Below are 19,122 nucleotides of genomic sequence, written 5' to 3' on the forward strand. Positions count from 1 at the left end.
CGTAATGTTAAGCAAAGTAAATCTGACACACAAGCTTAAATATGACATGGTTTCTGTTATATGAGAAGCCCAATAAATAAAGTACAAAAGAAAAGACAGACCAAAGGATAAAAAGACAGAAAAAGTTATTGTAATCCAGCATGGACAATGTATCTAAAAGTGTACCTTGATTTAGCATAATTGCCTTATATATATATTTTTGCCTGTTCTTCTGGATATTAATCTGTATTTATAACTCACTTGATAAGGACTTATAAAATAAATGAATCTGAATCTGGCCATAAAAAGTTTTTTAGAAAGAAGTGATGGGGGAAAGAAAAGTTTGTTATGTACATGTACCAATTCCCTACACTGAATGTAATTATTATGTACTGCCAGTGTGTACTAATAAAAATTTAAAAATTATAAAAAGGAAAACCATAAAGCTTGGCACAGCAAAGGAAACAATTAACAGAATAAAGAGGTCACCTACAGAGAGTAAATATTTGTTAACTGCTCATCTGACAGAGTGCTATCATCCAGAACATAGAGTATAAAGAACACAAACCTTAACATAAAAAACAAGTAGTCTGATTTAAAAATGGGCCAATAATCTGAACAGACACTCCTCAGAACAGATGCCCCACAAAAATGCGTAATTCATTAGCCATATGAAAATGCATCTCACCTCCCTGGTGGAGATGTGTATAAAAGAAACTCATATACTTTTGGTGGAAATGTAAATTAGTATAGCCAATATGGAAAACAGTCAGGATGTTCCTCAAAAAATAAAAATAGACCTATTATATGATCCAGATATCCCACTTCTGGGTATATATCCAAAATAAATGAAATGAGCATACCCAGGGTACCTGCACACTCATGTTTATTTCAACACTGATCACAGAGCTAATATAAGGATTCCTGCCCAGGTTCCTATTAAGAAATGAATGGGTAAAGAAAAATATCACACAGGCATACACACACATATACACAGACTGAATGACTATGAAGAAAATGTGTACATACACGGTGGAGTATTATTTAGTCATAAAGAAGAATCAATGAATTCCTGTCATTTACAGCAAAATGGATGGGACAGGAAGACAATGTGTTGCATGCAATAAGGCAGACACAGAGAGACACACATCCCACGTGTTCTTTGCCATCTGTGGAAAATGTGAATTGAATGTAGAGCACTGATTACTAGACACTGAGAAGGGACTAGGGAGAATGTATAAAAAGAGTGACTGATCAGTGTACTACATATGCATTTATGGAAACATCACTCTATTAATATGTAAAATTAATGTTAATAAAGATTATATTTAAAATTATATAGTGCCATATTAAAGTGTCAAAGACAAAGGTAAAATTAATTTTAATATACATACATTTTATTTAACCCAGTATGTCCAGATATTTCAACATACAGGCCATACAAAATTTATCATAACACATTTTACACCTTTTTCCTCCAAATTCAGTATATTTTACAGATACAGCACATCTCCATTTGGATGCTAATATTTAATGGAAATACTTGATTGGCAGAAAATCAGCCATGTAGATTTTGTAAAATTTACAGTTAAAACAGTAGCTTCACATACCAAATTGTTCCAAACATTCTTAGAAGTTTTCAGAAATCTAAACTGAACATGTTAATTTGTATGTTAATTAAATTAAAACATAGTTCCATACTTAGTTACATGGTTCCATTTCAAGTGGTCCGGACTCACATCTGGCCAGTGGGCAGCACAGCTCAGCCCCTTGGCTTCCACAGTGTGAGGGGTCACCAGGATACTCTCTCACTGAAATCAGTCAGGGAAAGGGGCGTTGGGGGCATTGTTACAAATGGGTGCTGACTAGCCAAAAAACCCATGCCCACCAGTGTAACTAAGAGAGTGATTTTATAGCTTGTAAGTTTTTGTCTAGTGGAAAAAAAATTTAACTATAGTCTATCTCCTGTATGTAAGAAAACAGAGAAGCCTGACACGGTGGCACAGACCTGTAATTCCAGCACTTGGGAAGCTGAGGCAGAAGGATCGCCACGAGGTCAACCTGGGCTACATGGTGAGCTCGTCTAGCCTGAACTACACAACAAGGCCCTATCTTGAAAAACCAACCAACCGAAAAAACAAACAAAAAAACAAAACTCATCTTGACAACAAATCGCTAATTTACCAAAGATTCTATGGTACAGACTTTCCTAAAGTCATTTGCGGGAAAACTGGTATTTGTCCAATGATAAGGATTCCACCAGAACGAAAGATTGGCCCTAATACTTAGGAATTTTCTCTAGCTCAGTGGAAATTAATAATGTTCTTGTCATGGAAATGGGGAAAATATTTCCGTACAAGTCAAAACTAATTATTTTTCCCAATCTACACTGTGCCTGAAAAATGACACATGTTGAAGTTTCTGGCTTCAGGGGAAATGGTTCCCTAATGGCTTATCCGCTGCGTTTCATTCAGTCGGGACCACCACGACTCCCATCTCTGGGTCCAAGATGCTAAATGACTTTCTAGTAGTAAGCAGTGAAGTAAGGCCACAGTGGCCTGCTCAGCAGATGTAAGTGGGGTCTGCATAGAAGAGCAAGTTCCCCTTCTTAGGAGTGCTGAGGAGCACATGAGCTCCCTGCTGCTGCCTCCGTCTCCAGGGCTCGGCTTCCACTTCTCAGGCCAGATCAAGCTGGATCTAATGTCCTTGGAAGTCTTATCTCTTCCTTTGGCTGAGGCTCCATTTTACAGTATAAATTTAGTTTAAATCCTTCTGCAACAGCTCTAATGCAGATATACATAATTTGGTATGCAGATCCATAATGCATTGTGATCTTCACGTGGTAAGATAGTTTTCTTTATTCTCTTTTTAACCCTTTTTCTCCTGGCAAAAAAAAATCTTCTGGAAGGGAAACTCACCCAAGCTTTGACATTTTGCCATATGTGGAGCAGGAAGACCGATGGATTAAAATCTTTTCTTCCTGTTTGTAGTCTCTTTGCTGACTCATAATTTTTAAAAACTTTTTTTATTTTAAAGAGAATAAAAATAAAAAACATTAAAAACAATATAGAATTTCAAAAGATAGGAAATCAACAATGGTTGTTATATTACATATTGTTATCTTCAAGTAGTTGTTCAGATTACCAGATACAGGCATGCGAAATTGATCAAAAAAATTAAGCATTAACTATTCCTTTCAATAAACCAATAGAAATTAGTAGTACAATTATCTCAGCTATCTTGTGTGTGTATATATATATATATTTTTCCTTTCCTTCTTTCTTTCTTTTCTCCTTTCCCCCATCCCAGTTGTTTTTTCTTTTTGAGCAGTTTCTCTCCCTTTTACAATATCTATTGTGCCTTTCGGATTTTATTTACTCTTTCAGGTTCTTACACTAGCAAGACAATACGATGTCTACACATGCGAGTCTGACTTATTTCACTTATGTGACTCACAAGTTTTTACAGTGCATATCATTCAAACAGATTTCTTACTTCTGTCTGACTGAAGTAACAGAAGCCCAGGCCAAGAGGAATTGAAAGAGCACACGAGATTAATTTTTGAGCAGAGACTGAAGAAACCTGCAATCTCAGGGAAGTCAATAAATCCTCACTGAAGTCTGTGGGGGATGCAGAAGTGACAAAGCCCACTGTCCTTGTCAGGAGGAAATTCACCCAGCTGACAGCCACTTCATATAATATCCCCGCCTTTCCTTGGCAGATAGGGCTGGGTTTTCTCAGCCACACAGCTTTGGGGAAACAAAAGAGCTGTACATATAAAACAAAGGAAAAACATGTTCAGAATTTATCTCTTAAGATTCCATTTCCTCTGCTGATGCTTGAGGCCAGTGAGCAGGATGAATCTGAACTGATTTTAACTGAAGACCCGAGACGTAAGAAGCAGAAGAGCACAGGCAGCCTTTTGCTTGGCAATTCCACTCTTAGTCTCAAACAGCTGAGAAGCTGGAACTGTTGAAGATATTTCAAAGTCAGAGAAGACTGGTCTGGAGCAGGAATTTGTGATTTTGGACTCCAGCTCACACAATACTGACTCAGACAGAGCTCTGGTTCTGTTTTGTTTCCTATAATAGTCCATTTTGTATCATATGAATTTGGACTCTTTTTCAACTGTAAGAACTGATTTATATGAGTACAGATTAACTCACTCACCAAATACTTAGTGAGGTGCACTGCTAAGATTTGGGGGAACCAAAGATGAACAGGATAGGCGTAATCCCTGTACTTGTGAGGAGAGCATCAGTTAACCAAGTGCCCTAATAAGTGGACTCGAGAAGTCTTCCAGACCTGAAAAACGAAGAATGTAAGTACGGAAAAATGCTCCGGGTTGAACAAGCGTATGTGGAGGTCCAGGGGTAAAAGGTTGGAAAGGTCTCAAAACGGACAGTTGCTAGTGTTAAAATGATGCAGACAACAGGAGGCAGGTTAGCAGAGAAAGAAGGAACCAGATCATAAGGGCCAAATGATTCACCGTGAGGCACCGGGCTTGGCCTGAAAAGCAGTGGAAAATCCCGGAGGGGTCAGAGAAACACTACTCTGTGAGGAATGGGGTGATTCAGACTGTATCAGACTTGGATCTGGATCTTGCACCGATCCAAGGAAGACGTGCTTGAAGCCTAGATGATGGTACGTGCACTAGACACAGATCTGAGAGCTGATGATGAAGAACATCTAAATACAACTAATGAAAAGTGCTGTGGTGAGAGATTTTAAAGTCAAGGGTGATGCTCATAGCACTGGCATGATAACTGGCTATGTTGGTTTATTCAATGGATTTTTTTTTCAACATCTAAGTCTTTGATATATGTAGTTGGAGAAAAGAACAAGAAAACTGCAATTCCAACCCTATCTCCCTGGCTGTAGAGGGGAGAGCGGGGAATTGCCACACTGCTGGGAAAAAAACCAGTGATTCTAATCATACCAACAGACTAGCACTCTTAACTACAGACTTCCATGCTTCTCCTAGGCTTTAAATTCAGTCTGGAGCGCTGGCTGATCTAACAGTAACCTCCCTGAAGAAAGAACCCACGCTGGGGCTCCCCCAATCCCAAGAATGCAAGCTGGTGTAACGGCCACTGCTAAGTAACATTTGCCTTAGGGGCTAGTAGCTGAACTACAGATGCTGCCAGAATCCATGGTCCTGTGCACACCTCACAGGGCAGAGGACAGCCCCCTCAGTGTCCTGCAGCTTTCTGACCAATAGCTGCTACAGCCACAAGCCCAAGTGCTACTGACACTTGGCCCATAGGAACTAGGGAAGGTCTCTTTCCACACCCATGGTTTGGAACAGTGACTCTGGTGACAAAAGCTGGGCCTTATCTGTGCCTGTTCAGTGAGTCTAGGGAAGGTTCTAGCCATGTGCTGTAACTCCAGGAAAGTGGCTCTCAATGTCCCCAACATGACACAGCAGGCACGTATCCAGTGGGAAATAGGGAAGGTCTCTATCCTAGCCCATGGCTTGAGACTACAGCTGTTGACGCAAAAAGCTCCATAAACACCCAACCTTCCTGTCTCTTAGGACCAGGGGAAGGAGTGATCTGTGTCTTACACCTCCAGGACCTTTGGTATCAATGCCACGTCTTAGCCCTATCAGTGTACCTCTAGCACCAGAGGTACTAAAGCCATGAGCCACCTGTGCTCACCCTGTGCGATCTAAGGAAGGGCTCCTCTGAGATCTACATCTCCAGAAGCATGGATTCCAAGGCCAACAATTCAAAAGTTCCCTGCACATGCTCCAAGACACCTGAGGAATGTTTCTTTTTTAGTACATGGACTTGGGACCACTAGAGCTGGTGCCAGACACCAGACACTTGTCCTTGTCCCTTGAACCCTGGAGAATGTGCCATCTGGGTTCCACAGCTCTCGGGAAGGAGCTACCAGTACAAGCCCCACTGCCACCTCACAGTCCCCTCAGTGTCCCCCAGCTTTGAGTCCATCACTACTAGTAACACAGAGCCCCAGTACCGCCTATGTCCATCCTATGAGACCTGCGGTGGGTCCCATTTCATTCTGTGGCTCCAGAACTATGGCTGCTAGTTCAACAACCCAGGCACCTCTTGCATGCATACTGGCAGTTCTGGGGAAGTGTCTTCATATCCTGTGGCTCAGGGATGTAGTTACTGGTGCCACAAACCTTGGTGTTGTCTTGGTTTGCCTCAAGAGACCTGTAGTTCTCCCCACATCCTGTAGCACTGCGATAATGGCAGCTGCTGCCACAAGCCCTACCACTACCAATGCTCAACTCTGTGAAGTTCCTTTGGGAACCTATGTCCACTGCAAAGCCATACAATCACCTTCATAAACTGCTGCAGTCTAGACTCTAGGCACTGCAGACATCAGTCAAAACTGAAGAAATCACAGATAATTTTTTGTGACACTGAAGATTAAACCCAGGGCTTTGCACATAGTATGTAAGCACTGTACCCCTGAGATACACCTCCAGCCCAAGACTACACATTTGAGCTCATCCATAACCAAATAGAAAGCACCTATCCAAATGAAATCCTATATTCCATCTAAATGAAAATATCTTTCCTTGCAAAAGATACTCCAAAAAATTGGTTTATGTTACACATTTTTTTTTTGGATACCAGGAATTAAACTCTAGACCTTGCACTTACCAGGCAGGCACTGTGCCACGGAGCTATATCTGCAGCTTACTCTACAAAACTGAAGAGACAATTAATATACTAGATGCATGTCAGTGTTGGTACATAAAAAACATGAAAGAAAATACAAAACTTCCAAAGGGAAGTAATATTTCTATAAAAATTGATCTCAATTTGAAGAATATATATGAAATGACTGAAAGACAATTCAAAATAATGACTGTAAGGATATTAGTGAGAAGCAAGATAGTAAAGATAGACAATAGAAGAAAATAAGAAAAATGATTCAGGATATGAATGAGAAATTCACTGAAACAACAGAAATCATCAAAAAGAACCAATCAGAAATCTTAAAATAAAACTTCAATGAAATAAAAAATACAAGGAGAGCTTTCACATAGATTAAGCAGAAAGTTTCTGAATTTGAGGTCTTTTGAATTCAGACAATAAAACAAAGGAGAGACAGACAAGAGACAGACAGAGGGAGACAGAGACAGAGATAGATACAGAGAGAAAAACAATTTAAAAATGAAGAAAGCCTACAAACCTTATGGATCATTGTTAAATGAACTAATATTCATAGTATGAGAGTTCTGGAAAGTGAAGAAAATGGGAAAGGTATTAAAAGCCTATTTCACAAAATATTGCCCCAATTTCTCAAATTTTTGAAGTGATATGGATACCTCAAATAAGCTCAAAGAATGCCAATTGGTTTCAATCAAAAAAAGACCTTCAGCAAGAACTGTATACTTAAAATGTCAAAAGCACATGATGAAGAGAATTTTATAATAAGAGAAAAGTGTAATCTGATATAAGGGGATGCTCATTAGATTTAAAAAATTTTCAACAGGCCAGAACATTACAATCCATAAGAGAATATGATATATTCAGTGCTGAAAAAAAAAAAAAAAAAAAAACAACCAAGAATATTACATCCAGCAAAACTATCCTTCAGAAATAAAGTAGAAATAATGTTTCTTCACAGATAAGCAGAAACAGGGAATTCATCATCCCTTGGCCAGCCCAACAAGAATACGGGGCGGTGGGGGCAGCGTCTTACATTAGAAACAAAAGTATAACCATCATCATGAAAACACAAAAATGTAAAGAACACCCAAAATAGATACACAAGACAGAAGAATCAAATTTTGCATGACAGAAACTGCCAAATCACAAAAATAAATTGTAAGTGGAAGTGAACAAAATATACAAAACTAGCAGAATACAATTAGTAAAATTACAGGAGGAAGTTCATAATGACCAATAAAAATTGTGAATGTAAATGAATTAAATCCACAAAAGAGACTGGCTAAATGGATTTTTTAAAAAATAAAAATAACAAGATTCAACATGTTTCCTACAAGAGATTCTCTCATGGGTAAAAATATGCCTAGAGTGACAGTGAAGTGTTAGAATAAGATTAATCGTGCAAATGAACATAAAAAGTGAGAAGTAGCTATATTCATACCACTGCTGTACCACAATGTTGTAATTATACGTAGATTTTCAAACCTAGTATAGAAATTCCTTTCACATTTTTCTCTAAAAACACGTATTTATAGCATTTTCACCAAAGAGCCATAACATCCTTTCTTTGGGATTTTGACTGAGACTTTTTCCCATCTGCTTTATGGGTAACTGCCATCTCTACAAGTCTCTCCACTCCAGATGACTTGTCTCTCCACTTTTTACACCTTTAAGTGGAGGGGCAGTCTTCCTATAACCTTGCATACTTCAAGTTAAAGTTTTCTATCACAATTCTCACACATTGTTTCTATCACAATTCTCACACATTGAATGTACAATAGCTCCTTCATAAAAAGTTATTTTACTGATTTTTAATTTCCATTTATTACTATTTGGGATCTTATTATATTGTACAGGGTGGCCTTGAACTCCTGGACTCAAGAAATCCTCCTGCCATGGTCCCCAGACAGCTGGGGCTTTGGCACGCCCCACTACGCTTGGCTTATGTTTCTGGTTTTTGACACTGGGTCACATTATACAGTTCAGGTTGGCCTCAAACTCAGTGATCCTCTTGCCTCAGTGTCCTGAGTGTCTGAATTACAGGCATGCTCCACACCACAACTAATTATGACAAACATCAGTGGGACCTCCCTCCTCTTCCAACGTGCTAACTTCCCATTTCTACAGGCAACTACTTAAAAGCACTTTTGCTCACTGGAAATGCAGTTTAATTGTAGGGTGCTTTCCTAGTACATATGAGCTCTTGATGCTTAGCACTACATAAAAGAAACCAAAATATTTATCCAATAAGCATGTCTATCTATGTACTTCTGCGTATCTAAATACAATTATAATACTGCCACTTTCCTCTCAACCTTTTATTCTGAAAATCTCCAAGCCCTCAGGAAAGTTACAGGGCTGGATACCTGTAATCCCAATACTTGTATACTGTAATCCTAATACTTGGATACTGCAATCCCAATCCCATGGTGGTGGATACCCATAATCTCAATACGTGGGAAATTGAGGCAGAAAGACACGTTTAAGACTGGCCTGGGCTACAGTGAAAATGTTTCAAAAAACCAAAAAAAGTTACAGGAAGAATAATGAATATCTGTACATCCTCACTGGACTCACATTCACTTTCCCTCCCTACTCCCCCCGCCAAGTTCACTGCAGATCACTTAACTATAACACAATAATCACACTTGGGAAATGGTTTGTCATTTCTAGATGAGAACTAGCTTTCATGTCCTAACAATAAACTTACACTCATACATACCTCCTGTGCGTTCATCCTCCCAATAAAAACATGTTGGCATTATAATTATGTACGAACTATACCAGACAGAACCTTATTTACCACCATCATATGTACTACATATGTATGATTATTTTGCTGCTCAACTTCTTAAACTCTTCTGCCAGGCATGAGGCCAGCTTTCTTCCTTTCAGTATGTTCAAACAATAGGTTCCCTATCAGTTTCATCTTGAGAATTGGTTTCCAGAGCCTCTGACTTGCTCAAGTCTAGACAAGTTGATTTCTAAGCCAGTGGCAAGGTGCTGTCTTAAGGCTTTTGAACACTGAGGAACCCTGCCTTCCTCTATTGGTTAACCTGCTATGATGAAAATTGTCTTTCTAGAGTTTAAGAAAGCATTCATTGGAGGTAAATGTGAGACCTTGTACATGTAAAAATGTCTTATTCCCCCTCACTTAGTTGGCAGTTTGTCTGGATACAGAACCCTAAATTAGGATCTTTTAAGCCACTGCTTTCATTTTCTTTCAGTGTTACTGAGCAATCCAGTGTTAATCTGATCCTTTTTCCTTTCTCAGAAATGTTCCTCCCTTCTCTTGTCACACCCTGGAAGCTTACAGGACCTTGTTTCCACGTTGCAAACTTTCACAATGATCTGCCCATTAGTGAGGGTTTGTCATCTGTTAAGCTGGGCACTTCTTTCTGCCCTTTTTCATAACTAGTATCTCTTTCTACATTGGTATTTTTATAATGGGCCTCTGTTTACTTTTTGTCTCCTTTTTTGCCATCTTTTTCACTCTGCTTCTTGGCAAAATTTCCTCATCTCTCAGTATTTTCTGTTGCTTTTCCCTTCCGCTGTATCTATTACTCTTTAAAATTCGTAAGCCCTGATTTTAACTGAACAAAGAAATTTTTTTAAAGTACTATTCTGTTGTTTTGAAGATGTTTTTCTCTGAGGTATGATAGGTTTCTTTTCTAATGTTTTCTTCTTGTCTTTTTCCAAATGGCCTTGTTTACACTTCTACTTTTATGTGTGGAGGACATTAAAGAATGACTTCAAAGGCTTTCCACCACGCTAAGCTGCTTTAGGAAAGTCCCTGTCACAGGAAGGGTGTTGTATCATTCAGTTCTGCATTAACTGATGCAAGTTTTCTGCTCCCAACTCTACAGGTACTTGGATACTCTGAACTCCCCTTGATTTTAGGGCTCACAAAATAAGTCTCCGGCCAATTCTTACATTTAACACCAGGAACTACGATCTATTTCCTGCTTTGAAATGCTAGGGAAACCTGACAGATGAAGACAAAGGGCTGTTTTGAATCATAGAAATAAGATATGAGCCTGGGAATTGAGCCTAAGTTCCAGTTGAAGCAATTTTCCTAAATTTATGAAAAATTAAATATTTATAGAATTACTTCCATCTGACCTTTCCTTCTGAAGATGGATGACTCATTCCTTCAATGACTCAAGCCACATCTTCATAAACTTTTCCCTGAAACGAAGATCAAGGGCGTGAGGTTCCTCTTCTCCTAGTGACAGATGCTGCATAGGAGCCGGAGAATAAGGCAAATGTTTTTGTAGACATTAGAATTTATATACATTGCCACTGAATAACTTTTATACACCACAATCACATAACCTTGTTACAAAAACCATGTTCCCATTCAGTGTAAAATGTTACACACAAACATTTACTCTTGTCTATGCATATAAAACTTTCCATTAACAGTTTGGGGCCCTTCTTTTCTGTTACATTTTTCCATAGTGAGGATTTGTGAAAATAATGGCAGTGGACATATTTTTCCCCCTTTAAAACTAATGTTTTAAACTGGTCCTCCTACTTCATCTGTGCACAAGCTCTGAGGCCCATAGTACCTTGGCCTACCTGTTGCTCCTTGACTTTGGAAGTCAGTGGACAGTCCATAATCCAGATGTGAAGTTTTGCTTTAAATACTACATAACAATAAAAAACACAGGTAGTAAAAACTAACAGTAGAAAAGCACTGAGGAACAGGACAAATTCCTGGGTGTTTCTTTTTTCTTTTTTTTTTTGCGGTACCAGGGATCAAACTCATGACCTTGCGCTTGCCAGGCAGGCGCTTATGCCACTGAGCTATATCCCCAACCCCTGTCCTGGGTGTTTCTGCTACAGTGAAGGAAACAAAGATTGATTTGTGGTAAGCCCAGTTAACTTGAAGAAGTGAGCTAGTTCTAGGGTTTTTTAACTGGGCTGAAAGTTGGACTAAATTTAAAAAATAAAAATTCAAATACGTGCTTTTGTGCATTTTTGCAGAGGATTTCTGTATCATTAACACCCAAGTAAGATTTCCTAATGAGGACTACCCAAGATTTTATCCAAGAAATTGATGGTCACGGTCAGAAACCTGAACGGCTGATTCCACCTGATAAGCTGTTTCTCTCCCTCCCCATGGCCCATCATGCTCAGCTCCTCCGGATCAGATGCTCCCATGCAGAGCCACACTTTCAAAGCTAGTTCTCACTGATCTGCCCAATATGGCCATGAGGCAGGTGCCAATGACCTCCAGTTAAAGATGAGCGGCCCAAGGTCACACAGTGAAGGCCCGAACTGCTGCCCGCAGTGCTCTCATTTAGCCAGACTGGGTGACACAAACAGCAAATGAGATGATGAATTTAGCTCAGCCACTCAGCATCGAGGCCAACAAAGATGAACGATTTATTTACAAGCATGTGTAGCCTACAGCACTCAATAACTAGTAATTTGGCCCATGACTGCTGTTAACTTTTAGTATTATTTTGTGACAGTTAGCAATCCTTTTCCTGAGGTGCATGGTGCTTGAACATGAACTATGCAGGCACACGATGTGGAGGGTACAGTGCTGTGCTAATTCCACCTCCTGTGCTTGCCAGTTTATATTGCCCTCTTTTTACGGCATAGTAAAAATACATTATATGAAGTTTAGTAACTTATATACATTAACTATGCAGTCCAAGTATGCTGAAAGTTTGCAATCTCATGACTTAGAATCAGCATATTGAGCATCTGCAGTGACTGTGATAAAAGCTGGGCACTCAAAGTGTAATATATACTTTCTGAAACTATGAAAACAGAAACATTCCCAGAGGCCAGTTAGTTTCCTAGCTGTAATCCAGTGCCTACCCCAAGTTTTGGAGTTTGCTGCGGACCAGCCACGGGGTTTGCTTCCTCAGCTTCAGGAGAGGCAGGCGGTTGTTTCTCAATTTGTTTGAGCTGAACTGATACCAAGTCTGATCCCTGTTCAAGTGATTCTGGCTCTGACCAGCCTTTTGTCCTAACATACGAGAAAGCTCCCCACCTGACTGCTGTGCCTACAGCCAACATCACAGCATTAACGAGCTTGGGCCGCCATAACAAAATGTTACAGGATGAGTGGCTGTACTAATTGCTAGGACAAAATATCTGACACCCCCAGTGTCAAGAGGTGGTTTATATTGACTCACGGTTTCAGAGGGTTCAGGCCACAGCTGGCTGGCTCCAAGGCAGAAATGGCATGGTGAGAGATTGTGGCAGAGAGAAGCTGATCAATCCCTGGCATCCAGGAAGTATAAAGAAAAAAAGGAACTGGGGACAAGAATATGCCCTTCCAAGTCACACCCCCAGTGATCCAACTTTCAACCAGGAATCACCTCCTAACACACATTCAGCTACGATCTCATCACTGGATTAATCCACTGATGAAGTTCGTGTCCCCATGATCTAATTCTCTTCCAAAGCTCACATCTGACCACGTGAGACTTCGGAGAGACATTTTGGAACACAACTTTATTCTCACAGTCCTGGAGGGTGTGAAATCAAGATCCAGGGGCCACAAAGTCAGCTCACATTCTTCTTGTAGCTTGCAGGCAGCTATCTCATGGCTGTGTGCCTGTGGGCAGGGAGTGGGAGTAGAGGGGATTCTCCAGTATCTGGCACCAGGCATTAATCTTATTACAAAGGACTTGCCTCACCTAACTGTAATTACCCCGGAAATATTAACACATTAGGGCTCTGGGCTTCAACAAAGAATCTGGGGCGGCTACAACTTTAAGTCTGTGATAGCTTGTTTCCCCGAGGTCTTTGTATTCCTTCTTCCCTGCACAAAAGTGGCACGAGCACATGCTGGAAGTACATGCTGTAAAAGGAGTTGTCATTTAAAAACCTAACTTACTTAGCCATTTGCTGGACAGAGAGCTTCATCCAACTCCTTTTAATAGTGGTTTCTATCTTATTTCAAGGGGACTGAATGTCTTATTTTTCCCCCAGAAGCTGCAAACTAGGCCAACACTATTTCACAGGTACACAGACTGAATGGGTTGCCTACATTTAACAGTCTGATTTCACAAGGAAATCCAGACTCCTTGCTTCTCTTCAGCATACCAGCATTTAGCAGCCCCAGACAACTCTTCCCCTAAACTCTCTGGGAGCTTGCCCCTCTGACAGGCATGTCTCCCTTCTCTTCACTGACCTCTGCTGCTTGGTACCTGGAGGCCACACTTTCAGCCCTAGTTTCCTCATACAGTCATGGAAGTTGGTCATTCAGCTGGACACCTGGAAATGGTGCTTCCGAAGGAATTCTGTACTCTCCAACTCTGTTTAAACAACTAACTCCAAAGTTGTAAGGTCTACATTTTTCCGATGATGACAAATGGCTCCATGACTATGGGAACTGTCTCTGTTTTAGTTTCTAGATGAAACTCATCAACTAAACCACCCGGCATCCTCGTTCTGGAAGCTTTTAAGACTTTTTCTGGATCTTGCTTCTTGATCCTCATCTGGTGGTATATAGGCAGCAACTCAAGGTAAAAGATGCTTTACTGTGGAGGAAAAGGACAGCCTTTCTTGACTACTGGTTATACCCATCTATCAATCTGGAGCCAAGGAATAATATAGCAAGAGACCACTGATGATATACATAAGTGTACTACTCTATCCCTACTTTGGTAAATGATAAATCTGAGGGAAATTTTTGAATTAATGATTTGCAATAGGAGTAAATTAAAATTGTAGGTTTTGCTTGTTTTCTTTTTTGCAGTGTTAGGGATTAAACCCAGGGCCTTGCATACTCAAGATGACAGCTCAACATTCTACTTGTTCTTACACATCAACCGTGGAGTCAATTTGGTTCTTGCTTTGAAAGGCAACTTGGAGGTCTGGATATTTCCCTATTCTTTAAGAAACATTTTGAGGCGGGGATGTTGCCAAGTGCTACAGTGTCTACCTAGCATGTGCAGGGCCCTGGGTTTGATCACAGCACAGGAGTGGTAGGAGGAGTATTTGTGTATATTTGTTTGTATTTTCTTGTAGTTTGTAGTTACAACAGAAGATTTATGTATTGATATCTAGTATTTGAAATATCTTCTGGCTCTTTTTCTCTCCTCTAAATAGAACTAAAGTTCCACACATAAAGGTACTAACATCCGATTCATTCATGAATATTGCATGGAAAATAAATAAGTAGTGCCTGTTTCCAGAAGCTCAGATGCGGCTGAATATAATACAGGGAGTTAGGAATGAGCAGAGATGATAATCTAGTTCTCTATATGAACAGTTGTGAATATGAGGTGAAAATATGTGTTGACTATTACTACAACACCTGCCTTAGTAATAAAGACATGTGGAGTCTTCAAAGGGACAAATTAAACTAGAACAAATATAGCTCATTAACAAAGCAGTCAATTCCCTTTATTTTTAAAATTTTATGTACACATATGAATGATCTGTATAATGTACATTCAATATAGAAAGCTTTATATATTTGATAATGTATAGAACATTTCACAATTACACTAATCTCTTACATAACAGCTTGACAACCATTTTAATATTTTTTTTTTTTTTTTGCACAAGCTCCTTTTCATTCAATTTGGTAAAGCTGGTTATACATACCAATGTGTACTGTGAACTCTCACAGGGTTAATGACTGAGGATACCAGTGACCAGGTACAGGGATGAAAACCTCATAATTAGGATGGTAAGAGGAGGACAGCCCCAAAGACCTGATGCAGAAGACTTTCTGGGGATGAGTGACTTAGTCCAATTTCTGTAGACTGTAGCTTAACTCCACAGTCACATTAATTCAAAAAACATTATAAAAACTAGGAAGAAAGTTTTGTCTTTTTGATTCACAGTTTTGTAAACAGATAAAAAGGAACAGAATGTGCTTACATACACCCAGGGAAAATATTCCTGTGTATACACTTACATTGATCCAGAGTGCTTTCTCATAACGTGATACAATTAGAATCATTGACATTTTTCCTAAATAAAAAATATAGAAAAGGAATAACACTGTCATGAAACCAGGAGAACGGCAGTAAGAGTTTGCTTCAACGTTATCAGCTGGAGGAATGTGGACCCGGCACTGGCCTTTCAGCATTTACTGTCTTTCACAAGTATTTCAAGTTTGGTAGCCAAGGTCACCTGCCTCGTGGTCTACAGGAGGCGGCAGGTTGGACATGACTGATGAGGATGTACCTGCAGTGAGATAGCCAGCGACTCCAGGTCCTGCAAGAGAGAAAGGAAAAGACATACCCGGAAATAAAAACACTGAGCTTTACAAAAAGTCTGGCCAGATGCTCCAGGAAAAGAAACTGATAACTTATGAAAATTACTGAAATGTACAAGTATACCTCAAAGACAGCTATGTGGCACCACTTTTATGATTTGCCTTTACTATGTGATAAAGTTACAAATCATTTCAAAATTTACACTGGACAATAATAACACTGGTGGAAAAATATGGAAAAAGTTTTCCTTCTCACATCTGGGAAATCCAATCTTTGAAAAAATTCTGGGCAGTATATCAAATGAAAAAAATGGGAACAAAGCAAAACAAAGAAAACACAAAAAGAACTCCACACACTCAACACATCCAAAAGTCACACACAATGAAATTTTCACACACTTCAGTCAACACGCAAGTTAAACTATTTTCATTTGGTGCAAAGAAATGATGTTCTAACAAGTTACCACCAAATGTATGTGGATTGCTATACCAAGCTCTCTGGGAAAGAAGAGGAAGGCTCTAGACATCCATCTCTCACAGGACAACACAAGAATGCTCTGGAAAAAGGCATCAATATTGTAGTTTTATATATCCTCTTTGATGCTAACAGTCTCTACTGCATGAATATGCTACACATGCCAGCATTTATCAAGATGTGTCCTATGTGCATATTAATGGGCTTAACAACCCCCTAGTTTAAGCATTGCACAGATATTTAATTACATCTCAGAAGCAATGCACAAAGTGTACGTAACAAGTAACTGCAAGAGAAACTGTAGCATAATACTGCATACTGAAGATTATAGGGAACAAGGCAAGTGACTACAGGACATTGGAACATCAAAGGGTTAGGACTAGAAAGGCAGGGGAGCAGCATGCATTTAGCAAAACAATTCTCTACCTGCTTCAGAGAGCTACACAGAAGTTAGCAAGCTGCCTGGCAGAACGCATCTAAAGCCCGCTCCTGAGGTGAAGGGGGCTGCTGCCAGTTAGAAGGGAAGGAGAGACACCTGAGGGGGGAAGAAAGAAATATAAACAGCAAGGGAAATTGTGAGGAAGTGCAAACAGCACAGCAGTCTGATGAAGGCTAAGGCATAACAGGACTAATGTAGGACAAAAGGTCACGATTTAGATTCATCTTGTTCTCACCTTATGAACACGGGTACTGTGGATGTAGAAAGGCTTAGATACTGTACATGCGGTTACATTGCCAAAGATGACTCAGCTTGCATGAGTGGTAACAAAAGCCAATCAAAGTGCGCAGGTACTTGGAACCTTGTACTTATAGAACATGTAAAAATGATTTCCCTCTTTTAAGGTACCACAAGGACCTGCACCTAACAGCAGCCACCTTCTGCCAATCAGGAGTCCCTGGCTTCCATAGGCTACTCAGGGAAAAGATCCCTAGGTCAATAAACCTGCCTAACAATGTGGTTCACAGCTGCAGCACCACACTGTTACAGTGTGTTCCACCAACCTACTGCTGTCTCACCAACAGGCTGAGAAGAGATTACTACAAAGCTATTACATAGGGTTCACTAAAGGTGTAACCCTTCTGAGTGAAACCTCAATTCCTCCTGGGCTGGTATGGTTCCTGAGCAACTGTGATTGTGGGTTCATTAGGTTCACCACAAAATGGTGGTTGCTGAGACTAAACTGAATGCTACATACAGAAAGTGAACTAACGCTATAGCTAGGATACCCTGGGCAAATTCATAGGGGCACTGCTGCATATTTAAAATTTGAAACACAGCAATACTTGTTCACCACCATAATAATATAAGTAACTACTTTCTAGTTACCTGGATATAATAACTTCTTAAACTTAACTTGTATGTATTTCATTTAGTCTAAGCTGTATGAAAAATTTTACTGAGACAATAAGAGGACTATGAACTGAGAAAATTTGAGAACCTCTAGGTTAATATCCAAATTGTGAAAGGATAGGCCTAGAAGGAAGAAACTTAAATCTAACCTCATGATTTGCCTCTTTAGGAAAAGCAAATCAATTTCTGTGCATTTCTGCAAATAAAGTTTGAGATGTTCACCCTCTTGCCTCTGGTTCCTCCTTGATGACACATCTAGATTGCTGGGGCCAAAAGGTACTGCCTGATTATCAGAATGTGACAAAGTAGTCATAGTCTCCAGAGAAAAAATAGAAAGGAGTGCATTGCCAGAACACATAGAAATATAGTAAAAGGCTATTGAATTTCAAAGGAAATTGACAAAAAATGGAAAATTAAACAATCCCACAAAATGAAGCAGGCTACTCTGATGAAGTATATTTATGAAAAGTTCTTCATCTCCAATTTCAGCTACTGAAAGCATTTTCACTTTGATCTCTTTCCCCCCGTTTATTTCTAGGTGAGACGATATAAGGATTTTCACTGATGAAATTATTTTTATAGGACTCTGAGTTTGCTGGCACAATGCTATTCTACAATTTAATAAATGACTAAGTAACTATAGGCCCTGGGTGAGAAGCAGCCACACTGTACCTATGTCACAGGATAAACCCCACTGAGGTATTTATTTAAATAAACACTTGTCATAAAACAAAACAATATGCCAGTCTAGAGAACCTATGGAAATAGACTCACTATAATTTATCAACACTGAGTGACACTATCTAGGACTTTTAAATTTGTATCTCAAATCCTTTTTTTTTGTGTGGTACTGGGGATCGAACTCATGACCTTGCACTTGCCAGGCAGGCGCTTATGCCACTGAACTATATCCCCAGTCCCCGCTCTTTTTTTTGTACCAGGAATTGAACTCAGGACCTTGTGCTTGCCAGGCAGGCACTGTGCCGCTGAGCTATAACCCCAACCTTTATCTCAAATCTTGAGCATGTGACTAAATGACATTCATTCAGTGGCCAGCTTAAGCAGAATCATAAAAGTGTTAATGGTCATTCCCATCTCAGCCCCCATTTCCTAAATAACATCCAATCAACTCATCACATGTACTAAAAAACACCAGAAGAAAGGGTTCATTTGCAAAAATGACAGGAAAAGGGATGGGTACAACCTTTTTTCTGAAGATTGGGGGTGTCACAGGCACAGTTTAATTAAATAAAATTCTGATTCAACCAATACCAAATATATCCTATGAAGTTTTACATAACAGGATTTTACCATTATTAGATGTACTTGCCCTTTTATTAAATTCACAACACACAATACATCAGTGAAAAAGCTCAAACACAAAAGAACACCTGGCAACCCAAGCAACGAGCATGCATCAATGCAAGTAGACATTAACTCGTAAACTAAGAAAAATCAATTATAG

At 39.6% G+C, this 19,122-nt stretch overlaps 1 protein-coding gene and 1 long non-coding RNA gene across 2 annotated transcripts in view; both read right to left on the minus strand.

Annotated features, from left to right (window-relative positions):
• Window positions 1-1,354: 1,354 nt before the first annotated feature.
• LOC106146897 lies at window positions 1,355-12,080 on the minus strand. The gene is made up of 2 exons (XR_001231522.1): window positions 10,755-12,080; window positions 1,355-2,998 (listed from the first exon to the last, which is right to left on the minus strand). It is a non-coding gene; the product is annotated as an uncharacterized LOC106146897 (long non-coding RNA).
• Window positions 12,081-14,979: 2,899 nt separating this feature from the next.
• Dnajc13 (DnaJ (Hsp40) homolog, subfamily C, member 13) overlaps window positions 14,980-19,122 on the minus strand; it is a gene marked incomplete in the record, with an annotated part of 131,018 nt that continues 126,875 nt past the window's right edge. Inside the window, 1 exon segment of the mRNA XM_005406836.2 lies at window positions 14,980-15,830. Within this exon segment, the coding sequence (XP_005406893.1) occupies window positions 15,724-15,830 (107 nt within the window).

The sequence above is a fragment of the Chinchilla lanigera genome, unplaced genomic scaffold (genome assembly GCF_000276665.1).
Source record: "Chinchilla lanigera isolate Chin_1 unplaced genomic scaffold, ChiLan1.0 scaffold00100, whole genome shotgun sequence".
Classification (NCBI taxonomy): Eukaryota; Metazoa; Chordata; class Mammalia; order Rodentia; family Chinchillidae; genus Chinchilla; species Chinchilla lanigera.